Here is a 12,586-nt window from a genome sequence, read left to right on the forward strand (position 1 = left end):
AGCCTACTCCTCTTTTAAATACCACTCCCTCCTCTCCCTGGGCTGAGACACTGTTCACTTAGAGATGAAACTCCTGAGCCCAGAGTTAAGATACAGGCCTCAGGGTCTAAGTGTGAATATAAGGATGAGCATGATTCTGGAAGAATGTATCAGTTTCTCCAAAACTGAGAAGCAGCAGTGTTTTCTGGAGGAGCAACAAGACTAGTAATAAAATACTTTTTTGCTCTGCAAAATCAAATGCTAATTGCTGCAGTGCATCAGAGTTTAGACAGCTAGTAGGCAAATACTCACATCTACTTTACAGCTCTACAGCCTAGATGGGAAAGATATGAAATGGCAGTTCAAATACTGCGCCTGTGTCAAATCATTAGGGAGTCTGACTATGAGCTCTTGTTGTTCTGCAGCCAGAACTAGGTTATATACATATGTTCAGATTTTGGCTTGTTAGAGAACATTCTGTCAAAGGCATCAGGAAAAACTGAACTTGAACAATCTGGACAAAGCTGCGGTTTTGGGTTGGGGTTTTTGTTTTTTTTGGGTTTTTTTTTTGTTTGGTTGGTTTTGTTGTTTGTTTGGTTTTTTTTTAAACCAATGTCTGGCTACTATGCAGAAATAGTTAAAGAACTAACAGCAGATGGGTTGTTGAAGAATATCTGTATAGCTTGACTGAGATTACAGTGAGAATCTAAGAATTCTTCAAGTTTTCCGGCCTCCAATTTTCTCTTCTGTGTGGAAATAAATGACAGAAGAGAAAACTGGTGACATTTTGAAGTCTCTTTGGAAAGCAAGAACAATGTAGCAACATCATTATTACAGACTAACACACTTATGAACAGCATGTAATATAAGCTTTTTAATAATATTTGACTTAATTACCCAGATTACTGTCTCTTCAGTATTTCATGGTTATCACTGAACACCCTCAATTTACATTCTTAAATAAGTTACTGTGTAAATAAAGTATGCTCAGAGTTCTTGTATGTGGACAGTACTTACATTTAATTACAGATGATCTGGATATATTTATAGGTGCAAAATACATTAAAATTGTTTACAGGAAATAAGGTCAACTAGCACTAACTCTGGAATCTAAATGTTCACAACAGCACCGACAGTAGCTCAGCTATTTATTTGAACATGCTTTTCAAAACGTACTTTGGAACGCAGTAAAAAAGAAATTCAAAGAAATGCCAAAAAGAGGGAAGCACAGAAGATCAAAACTCCATAGCAGGTTGGATCAATAAAATATTAAACTGCAGTTCTTAAATGTAAGTACTACACCAAGTAGTAGTCTGGTTGGTCTTATATGGTGTCAAAGCCCTTGTTTTCTTAAGGAGACAGTAATAAGCATTTTCCCTATTCGATCCAATCAAGATTTAGGCATCGTGCTATAAAAGCAAACATATCTGACACTTCTTCTATAACTTTAGCAGTTGGCTTTCCTGCTCCGTGCCCAGCCTTGGTGTCAACATGTATGAGAAGTGGATTGGTTTGTTTACGGCTTCGGCCCACAACATATTGCAGAGTAGCGATAAACTTCAGTGAATGTAGAGGGACCACACGATCATCGTGGTCTGCTGTGAGAAGCAGCGTAGAGGGATACTGGATGCCATCTTGTTCTGGTAGTTTGATATTGTGAAGCGGAGAGTACCTGAGAAGAGCACACAAATGTTTACGTATTTTTTTTCCTCAAGACCCAACAAGAAGGTCCTCTCATACTGAAATCGTCACAGTGGCATTCGATAGCACTCAGAGTACTACAGTTCTCAGCTGCATAAATCAGAATTGCACTACTGGCAACTGATACATGGTCGTGGCCACAGATCTCTGGCTCTCAAATGTGAAGCAAGTACATTTCTTTAATTTCAGAGAGGCATATGCATACGTCTCACAGAAATGCCAAAAATACCAGGAACGGGCAACAGGGAAACGGCAGCAAAAACTGTCAAGTCCGTAGCAGGATCCATTTTCCTGCTGGGAAACAGGGAAATCAAGACTTTTTCACAGCATACGTATGTAGTCCAGGTCTGCATGTGGATGGCTTCTTCCCATGCAAATTTGGAAGCAGTCTCTGATGGTAAGCCACAAGTGCTGTACAGCTATTAAATTTGCTCCCTCCAATATTTAGGTCACCTTCGAACATGCACATACTCTGAGGGAACACCATGCAGGAAACTGAAAGGAGAACTGTAAGTTTTCCTGCTTTCAATAGATGACCTTGATTCCTATTTTTTTTGAGCAATGAACAATCTAACTTTCAAAATTTGCTTTCTTTGCAGGAGAATTTACATCTGTACATTTAGCTACTGTAACATAACATAAAAGGTGTTTCTACATATCTCAACACAAAGTACTCTCTAGCATTAGAAATTAAACATAATCGTAAGTCACAAAGAATTCCATCTAACCATTTCATACTTCATTTAGACAAAGCTACACCTAGGAAGAATGTTACATTCCTTAAATCAAGAGTAGGATACTATTTTCCCCCCCTATTTCATGACAGGAAATACAGAAGGAAATGTTGCTTTATTTTTGAATTACTTTCCCACTTGGAGGAGTACCCATTAAGTAAGTCCAAATTATTTTTAAGAACACGTGACAATATTTGAATGTCTAACCTAATAGGTTCCCAGCTTCCTCATTTTCATCTAAGGAACAATGTAAGTGAATTTGCAGACTATGATTTGTTTTGAAAAGAAGTTAAATGATAGTCACTACATGCTACTATTTGCCTTATGTATTTTTTGGGTATCTGTAAAGGCAACGTCTAAGCAACATTACATATATATCTTCCTACATTTGGTAAGCAATTGCCAGCTGTTGAAAAGGAGGCAAAAAAATATTTCAGGTATTACCATATCAGATGCCTCTAAAACTATGCATTGAGATCTTGTGAGTAAGCATGTGTGTAAGTAGGTATGGAGTGACTCCTTCCTACAGATGCATTTCTCCTAATCACAGAATGAATTTAAAACTTTGCTTCTACTTTACCTCTTCAGAATATCTGAACTCACAGATGTGCAGGCAAGTTTCAGCGTCCAAAATCATGAAGATTATTTGGATCATTTTTATAACAGTTAATATTTTATCTATTATCTAAGATGTAAGTTATCTATTGATAAAAGATGAATTATGAAATGTTAATTGTTTTGTGCACTATATTTACAAAAATGTGTTTGCCAGTGAAAGCTTAAATTAGGCAACTGGAGGTTTTGAAACAATCTAATTACAATGGGCCCACCTGATATCTAGTATTTGAACTTGACATTGATTTTTTTTTTTTTTTAATAAATGCTTTAGATCAAGTTAGATCTCAATGTACTTGTAGCACATGTACTTTTTAATATCTAAACACTCTATTAAATTTCAGACCAGCCAAATTGTTTAGTGTGTTTGAAGCATTCTCCTGGAATGTCAATCTTCATTATTAAAGGAATACAAATGCAATAACAGAAGACAATGTTCCAGAAAAATATTTTAAAATGATGGCACTTGTTATTAGCCATATCCAATGTGCAGATCGTTTCTGTTCTCACACAGCTGTCTCTCTCGTCTCTCTTTTTTTTTTTTTTTTTTTTTTTTTTTTTTTAAATAATCTTTCCCGACCTCTCAGCAAGGAGTTAAGAAATGGATTAATATCCTGTTATGGTCTACTGCCATTCAATTCCTACAAATAAATTCCATCCACATTGTCTCATATAATTCACAATGGTGATTGCCTCTCCCCCATCATAAAAAAATACAATTTATGTAGTGGTTCACTTGAGAATCTGTTGTGACAGCCTAAAGGAGTCATTATTCAGAAAGAATACCTTACGAGTTGTTAAAGCTGCTAGTAGAACAAGGTCTTTGAAAATATGACCAGTTGCCTCAACAGGGCTTTGAAGATAGTCTTTCATGCAAAACTGACTAGTAAGGAAATGCTGAACTCCCCAAATCCAGTGTGGGAAAGGATGAAATAATTCTTAGAATAGATATTGATCATGACAACCTGAAACCGTTGAGCAGACTATGCATTTTAACAACCACAGAAATATTTAAAGGCACTTACTTGCACAGCCATTCAAACTGCTCTTTACAGTCGGAGCAACCGTAGTCAGTGGTCCAAGCATGGCCAATGGTGTACTTGTGGAACTTGAGCATGTCCATCACTCCCACTTGGGCAATCGCACAACCAAATAGGTCGGGGCGCTGATTAGCACAGGCAGCTTCGACAGGAAAACAACTCTATTAGTATTCATATCTTAAAGAATTAAGCTCAGTAGTGAAAGGTCCGCTGCCAAGTTCGTGAAAGACCAACTTCCAAAAAGTTGTCTTTTATAAACTCAAAGTTTCTTTAAAAAAAAAAAAAGGTAAAACTGTTAAGTTAAAACAATGTGAGAAGAACTATAGGTTACCATATAATTCCTGGAGCCAAAAAACTTCAGTATAGAATATCTGATATAAACCCAATTGCACTGGGAGAAGACTGCCAGTGAATATGAAGTCAAAAAGACTTTTAAGCAAAACTGAAAGCAAATACACAAATGGATAAAAATTATAACTCCCAAAGATGGTATGTTCAAAAGAGCTTAAGAGCTATTTCCCTTTTCTTCAGGCACCAAACATGCTGTTCTTTGAAAACTGCCTTCCAAACTAGCAAACTGGGTTTAAAGGAGACATGCACTTTTAAAACATGTGAGCTTTTGGACTACTGAATTGAAGTTTCTTAAATCATTCACTGTCTAAACTTTTAATATTAGTATCAACAAAGAAAAGGGCTTTACGGAGCAAAAGCCCTCCATTTATTGATGAAAGTTTTCTTCCATAATTACTATGTAAACCCATATGAAAAGAGTTTTGATAAAAGCAGACTACTACAAAATCAGAGGAACAACCTCATTTTAATAAAGCAAATTACTGGTTTTCTTTTCTTTTATTAGTATTTCCATCTTCCTACTACTGGAAGGGACAATTTCTTTAAGAATAATGCTTGCCTCATATATTTTAAAAATAACCACAGTAGGCCCATCTAGCTCAGTGTTCAATTTATAAGAGCGGCACCTGGCAGATGCTCTGGGAAAAGGCGTTAAGCAAATACTAGATGTTTCCTGTACATTATCAGCCAAACTAGTTGTTTCGGTTTTCCCTGAGTTGGAGTTATCTCCCGCCATCCTGTTAAACAGCCATCAAAACACATATCCTCTGTAAATACATCTATTTCCTTTCTTAATGTTTATTCATCTAGTGTTCATCATATCCTGTAGCAATAAGTTCTTCAACTCCAATTTCTGTTGCTTGATTTAAATCTGTTGCCTGGTGATTTTACAAATTCCCCTGTTTTTTTTGAATTTTAAGAAATAAGAGCACTGAGATTTTCACATAACTACTACAACGCATCCCAGAATCCCTTTCTTAATTCAGAGCTAATCACTGCGCATCCACACATAGGTATTATCTTTCCCTAATTCTTCTATCTCCTCATTTTTGTCCATTGTGAAAATGGATCATTTATTCCCATTCTTTGCCTCCTACTAACCAGGGTATTGCTATGACATGACCTTGCTTCCAGCTCAGCAAGAACTTTCTTGCATAGCCTTATGCGAGGGACCTTGTCAAAAGCTTTTGAAAATCCAAGACTAACTCCTCACCTAGATCACTGTTACAAGCACCATACACTGCCTGACTCCTTCAAATAGCTCTAATAGATTTGCAAGATATAACTTCAGCCTGCAAAATTCTTCCTTATATGTCAACTATTATTTATTGGTTTCAATTGGTTTGCCCATTAGAGAAGTCAGATTTATTCATCTGCAGCTTGTGGATCACCATGAACCATTTAAAAATTGGCATTACGCTTGCCCCCTTCTGTTCCTCAGATATTCAGGCTTAGTAGCCTGCAATTTCACATCGGCGTTCACTTAGGAACTTGCATGTGCACCATCTGGTCCTGGCAACACACTACTTTTCATTTGATTGATTTATTCCAAAACCTCCTCTGCTGATGCTTCAGCTTGAGTCAGCTCCTCAGAGTATTCCCCATGAAGAGAGACTCTGGTGCAGGGAACTCCCCACACTCCTCAGGAGGGAACATCAGTACAAATAGACCATTTAGTTGTTCTGCTCTGCCATTATCTTTCTTTAGTGTTCCTTTTACACCTCACTAACCTGTAAGTCCCACAGATCCTCTGGCCAGCTTCCTGCTTCTGATGTGCATAGAAAGCTTTCATTGCTAATCTTTATATTGGAAGCAATTTGCTCATCAGTCTCCTGTGGTCCGTCAGTCCCTGTCAGAGTTTACACTCTACCCTATTTTCTTCATTTGAACGTGATTTCTATTTTCTGAAGGATGCGATTTTACTTCTGGTCATCTCTGGTACGTAACCAAGCTAACTCTTCCTGGGTCCTTTCTGAGCCATTTTCATAAGGTATATATAGTGCCTTAAACACATGCCATGTAAAAACTCTTTATCCTTTTAAATGAAGCTTTCGATCTGATCCCTCCTCTTCATGTTATTTCACTTTATGAACATAAATTATATTCTGGTAGGAAAAAAAGCCAAAACAACTATCATAACATTTAATTTTAGTACACTCTGTTGTAGTGTTTCTTGAAGCACTGTGGGTTGCTCAGGATTTTATAAAAAATTGCTGCTCCTAGTTCCCTAAATAGTTACTTCAGTAAGCAATCACTTACGGAGACGCTCATCCATTCCCACTGCACCCCTTTAATTAGCCACAATACTTAATTATATGCATTAATAAACTGTAACCTGGAACAACAATTTATTTGTGAATTTTACTCCCCTACACATACTTTGAGCTTCGAAATTCAGTACAAAAGTAAGATTTCAAAACCTCAGAACTGTTTGTCTAAGCAAACACGAGAGGTCAAACACTACGTTTGCATGAAGGAGGTTTTCAGCTCACAGCTGTGCTGCTCTACTCGGCTTTGGGATCACACTGCAGGACAAGGAGGTCTTGTTTCACAGTTGAATGAGGCAAGAGCTCAGGACTCTGCACTCTCTCAGAGACACCTCCTGTTAGTCAGACTAAAAGGAAACAGTATTTTGGAAGAGCAACAATAGTCTTCCTTGTCAGTTTTTTCTTCAATAAATGAGAACTGAGAAAATCTGGCAGTGGGTCCTTGCACCTAAAGTATGAGTTATGCTCTCTAGTGCTGCATGAACATCTATTGCAAAATTTAGTTCTGCTTTGATGAAAAAGCACTTACAAGAATTTCCTAAATTCACCTAATTCTACCCAGTCAAGGAGAATCCCTATCTGGCTAATCAAGAGCATGGAAATCCAGCTGGACTGTAATCCATCTGCAAGTGCAAGGGAAGGTTTCTAACAACAGATTTTTCAGAGCAGGGAAGTCTAGATTCCTAACACCTGTCTCCTACTGGAATGACCTACACTCTGCAGATGTCACTCGCTTCCCTTTACCTAAACAAGGAGCCCAGCTGACTTGTTCAGCCAGAAACACATGGTTTTTTATGACTAAAGCTGGGTAGGATGAATCTTATCCTGTCTGAAACTGAAGTCCATGTAACCATAAAACAGGATTTTCAGAAGCTATGTAACATGTTGACAGTTTAACTGCATTTCCAAATATACATTTACACTCACATAAAATTGATTTGTGCAATGCTTGCACTCCCAATGGTGTGCAAACCCTTTAATCCTTTACCATATTCATCCATTTCTATTGGTGCTCTTATTTACAATGCACAAATACCTCCTGCCACCTGTAACCGAGAAGCATGTAAGCAGAAAGCAAAAATACAACTTTACTTGTACTTGTTATTTATCTTTAAAACAATTGCTTTTTAAAAATAAGAATGCATGAATAGCCAAGATGCCTTAGACCAAAGATCTGTATAACTCCAAATCCTGTTTCTTATGCTGGATGCTAGTTCACTGAAAAAAAAAAAAAAAATCAATAGAGCCAGTATTCAGCAGCAGACAAATAGGGAGGAGTATAAAAAGAAGAGCAAGCAAAGAGTGTGCCTAGTAAATCTGCTCATTTCCTATACGTCAGTGGTTTATGAACTTGAAATGCTTTTTTTTTCCTTCTCACATGAGTAGCTCAACTCTGTCATACTGTCACATGCCTTTCATGCTGTTTAAGAAAAATACAATCCCCAATATTATTCATTTGTGTTTTCTTCTCCTTTCAAAATTGAACAAAATCACCTCCCTTTTCCTTCTACTACTTTCAGATACAGGGATTTAATCAGAAATAAATTTTGTAGCTCTTTCAATACTGCTTAGACTCTCAGACACTTTTGTGACAAGCTTTTCTGTTTAAGAGAGGGCTATTGAAGTGCTACATTTACACAGTCCCTCAAAAGCTCATGACTTTTTCAAGTAGCTGTGCTTGTGTTTTATGTTTCTCACCAGAGATATTCATGATTTTATTTGTGGTCATGTAACCACACAGTGAAAGTAGAGTCAAATTATTACATGTCCCTGTACAAAGGCTTTAAATGCAGAACTGTCATGTTTTCATTTGCTCTCTAAGAACAAGAATGCATGACTACGGAAAGAGTAAACGAGAAACTCTGATGAAGGATTACAGGACATGGGATTCTGGCTTACGCTACAGACCGCACAAAGTTTCCCAATGCTATATAACAGATTTCTGGTTACTCAGTAATTATTCTGTAATGGTTAGCCTTAAGAAAGAAAAATCAAAAAACAAATGTTTTTTAAAGCATTCTTACTTACTGTGTGATTCTACCACAGGGTTAGCTCTACCACACAAGACAGTAATTGTAAGCATGGCTTTTAACAGTCAGCCTTTGCTAGAGACTGCAGAATCCCAACGTCCTATGCAAACAGCAAATGGAGTACAATTATATGTATTTAACACCTGGTATATATTAATGCATTGACATTCTGGCAACTTTTGAAAAGAGGATCTCATAAATTTTTGTCTGTTTACTTTGACGAACCCAGTACCAAACCCAGGAAATACACGAGCAGTTCTTACCTACTAAGAGGCCCCCATTTGAGCCTCCATTAATAGTCAGCTTCTTTGGGGATGTGTAGCCTTCCTTGATGAGGTATTTGGCAGCACACTGAAAGTCATCAAAGCAATTTTGTTTGTTGGCCAAGATACCACCTAGCACACAAGTAAAACAAATCAGTTGATGCTGTAAAATCCATTTGGTACCGTCTCTTCAGAAAAACGTGTGCAAAAATACCTGGGAACAATTCCAGTTTCATGAACATTTTAATAATTGATGCAGCTCAGAAAGACAGCAAAAATGAAAGATTCTTTCAACACAGAGAGGGTATAAGATGGTTCTGTCGATAACTCTAATGCTTTCAGAAACTCTGAATAATACATACCTATACTGTGGAGTGAGTGCCAGGTAATGCTCCTAACCAGTAAAATTAAAGCTAAAAGCTTTGCATTGCAAAATATATACAAAATGACCACATACAATCCACTTGTGGTTTGATCTAATGGGACTTTAACAGCATTAAACTCAGTCACAGTTTCTTAAGGCAATAAAGCTTCAACTTACAAAATAAGCTATATAAAATACGCACTTCTAATTTCCTGAACATAGAATATGTGGCTGGTAATTTACTTTTTTTTCTGTTAGTTGTTTTCAAATCAGATGATATATACCTATGGTCAAAAAAGGACTTCAGAGTTGCATCTTGGTTTGAAATTTTATTAATTAACTATCAATAGGGAAATGCTTAAGATGCTGCCATCCTGTTGAACAAAATTCCAAACGTGATCAGATGTATGAGGAATAAATCATGACTGAAAATGTAGGTCCAGATGACATCATTGGTAAGACTTCCAGTTCTCAAAACAAAAAATTTTGCAGGGTGGGATAAGGAAGGAAAAGGACGGTTTTGCCCTACAATCTTTCAACTATTTGAGCAGAAGAATATCAGCCTAGAGAACTCACAGTTGACGAATTCTCATAATCTTCCCACTTCAGATGCTTTGGGAAGGGACTAAAACTGGCTTCTCCTTGGAGGTATCCTACCTTAAGACCTGGTATGTTCTTTCTCAGGCAATTAAATGCTAGTAAGAAATGGGAACTAGGAAGAAAATCCTCATATTCCTGTAGCAAAGGCTGTGGTCCAGCCAGGTAAGAGGGGCTTAGTGGATTCAGAAGTGGAACTCCAGTTCCTTCTACTTTGTTTAAAAGCTGGATGTTTATTCTAAGCTAATTGCCTAAGGTTCCCACTATGGTCCAGGAACCTCCAGGATAATTAACTCTACCCTAAAATAAGTGAGATGAGCTATAATCTGGAGGTGTCTCTATCTCCATTGTCCATCCAGTGATCCTAGACAGCCAGTTTACACCAGATGCTTCATTTCTATGTTGCAAAAGTTTGGTAAGATAACTATGACATTTAGTCATACAGATTTTGTAGAACTGGGACCAGTAAATTTTTAATTTTTTATTTTTTAACAAATACACAATATTCTCACATTAACAAGACCATTGAAGAGAGACATACTGGGACAACAAAAAAGTCTTCAAGTGTGTGGCAATAAAGGAGAAATAAACCTTACTCTTTGCTCAAAGTTCTGGTCTGGTGTAAGGTCAGAATCCTATCTATACAATTAAGCCTAAGCAAACAGACTTCTGTAATTGCTTCTGGAATTAACAAAGAACAGATACATAGCTTATTATGCAACTGCAATAAAAGACTTGGGTCAAAATTAAGCAGGAAATAGGTGGACCAAAAAAGCATTATCATATTAAGATAAATTTTATTAAAACCTATTACAAACCAATTGGCAAATTAAAATTAATGAAGGATACTTCATCTTTAGCAATAATATCCTGTATCTGCAAGCATCTATAGCTTCTATTTATGAAACTATTATATATTCAACTCAATTGTGAGGAAATGACCCAGACAAAAAGTTACCGCAGATGAAATAGTAAAACCAAGATGTAATGATCTGGGAATACCGTTTTGTTTGATAAAAAGTTATTATGAATTACTCCCATGGCAAATTGCTGCATCATAAACACCACTGTTTTGGTGCATTTGCCTTGCTGACAACATCTCCAGCAACTTATCCACCAGATTCTTGGGATATGAATAAGGTGTCACCATTAAATAGTGATGGGTATGTTACAGAGATGAGTAGGACTTTTTCCAGCTTTTTCCTCTGGTGAAGGGATGCAGAAAATTGTCAACAATAGGGCAAGTGGACAATCAAAGGATTAAGACAAGGATTGGATGGGAAAAACATGGAGAGAAATACATCAAAGGTATTAAGAAAAGGGGAAAAGAGATTGACAGGGTTTTGTAGTGAGTGACTTGGTTTCCCTGCAGCATAAAAGTCAGCTTAAAAAAAACCAAAAAGGTCAAATGCCTGCCTAGAAAAAGTTGGACCCCCTAGGAGAGTGGGGAGGGGATGACATGTCACTGCACCTGTGGAGCTGATTGTTTTCATATGAACTTCAATCACATTCACTAAATACAAAAAAAAAAGGGTCTATTCATAAATTGTGCAAAAACAATCTGGAGGAGTTACATTCTGAACTCAAAAGTTTACACCTTCTGTAAGGTTCTGCAAATGGTTTATTTTTTTTGTGTGATACCAACAGAGTCTAAATAGTCAGTGCTGTTGTCTTGGGGATCTAGAATTGTGGGGCCATGTGCACCTGCAAACAATGAAAAAGGTATGTGAAAGCAAGCCAGGTCTCCTGCAATACAGACAGACATTTTTTTGAAAATCAGTTCAAGATAAATAGCTGCATTTTCAAATCCTTAAGTCTAGGGAACTTGATCTTGCTTAAAAAAAGGCAATAATTTTATTGGTAAATATTGTGTTTCTACGAAACTATTTTTAAGTAGGTTGCAGAAATTAAAACAATCTAATGCAAACCATCAGATAACACTGGACAACGTACAGATCTAACATATGAGTAAGGAAAAAATTTACTTTTCTACAGAATAAATAAAAGGCAAAAGGAGATGTGAGTATGGAAGAGGGAGTGAAGAGAAAATGTTGTCATTTTCATTGCTAAGCCTGCAGTTTTGTTCCTCTACTTGGACTGATTTACCTTTGTGCCAGGTCTCTCCATATTCACCACCGCCCCTGATGTTCGCCACCGCTAGAACACCCCCTAGGTGTCGCACAAAAATAAGTCTTGACACACTGAAAAAGCAAACAGATAGAGGATTATTTTTAACTTCCAATTTTTATATCCCTACCACTTTTACAAAAATACTTTGAGGGAAAGATCTCTCCCAAAATCAATTATAAAATCGTGAATGAAGTCCCCCTTGATGGCATACCTGAGTAGCCAGGCTTTTTTCAACGGTTATCCATGGAAATGAAACCCTCTGCAGCCTCAGGAGAGGAAGGAACCAGTGCTGGTCCATTCTTCCTCCTTTAGTTCTGCACTTCGGAGGAGAGTGGCCAGTGGTTCTGCCTAACAGAAGAACCCCCCCCTAGGACGTGTCACCATTTTTTTTATCATCTTCAAAGCCTTCAGGGTGGGGACTAGAGCTATGCCGTACCACTATAGCTTTCTGAACTGTTCCTCTTCCGTGGGTCCTCTGCTTTTTCAGAGGAAAGGAAGGCTTAGCCCAAATGAAG

At 37.3% G+C, this 12,586-nt stretch overlaps 1 protein-coding gene across 1 annotated transcript in view; it reads right to left on the reverse strand.

The window, feature by feature from the left end:
* Nucleotides 1-833: 833 nt before the first annotated feature.
* Nucleotides 834-12,586, reverse strand: part of PREP (prolyl endopeptidase) — a 117,083-nt gene continuing 105,330 nt past the window's right edge. The window contains exons 12-15 of the mRNA XM_076333319.1: nt 12,048-12,142; nt 8,981-9,112; nt 4,055-4,211; nt 834-1,651 (exon numbers count right to left, since the gene is read on the reverse strand). Coding sequence (XP_076189434.1) covers nt 1,357-1,651; nt 4,055-4,211; nt 8,981-9,112; nt 12,048-12,142 — 679 coding nt within the window. The 3' untranslated portion in view covers nt 834-1,356. The remainder of the gene's footprint in view (nt 1,652-4,054; nt 4,212-8,980; nt 9,113-12,047; nt 12,143-12,586) is intronic.

The sequence above is a fragment of the Aptenodytes patagonicus genome, chromosome 3 (genome assembly GCF_965638725.1).
Source record: "Aptenodytes patagonicus chromosome 3, bAptPat1.pri.cur, whole genome shotgun sequence".
Lineage (NCBI taxonomy): Eukaryota > Metazoa > Chordata > Aves > Sphenisciformes > Spheniscidae > Aptenodytes > Aptenodytes patagonicus.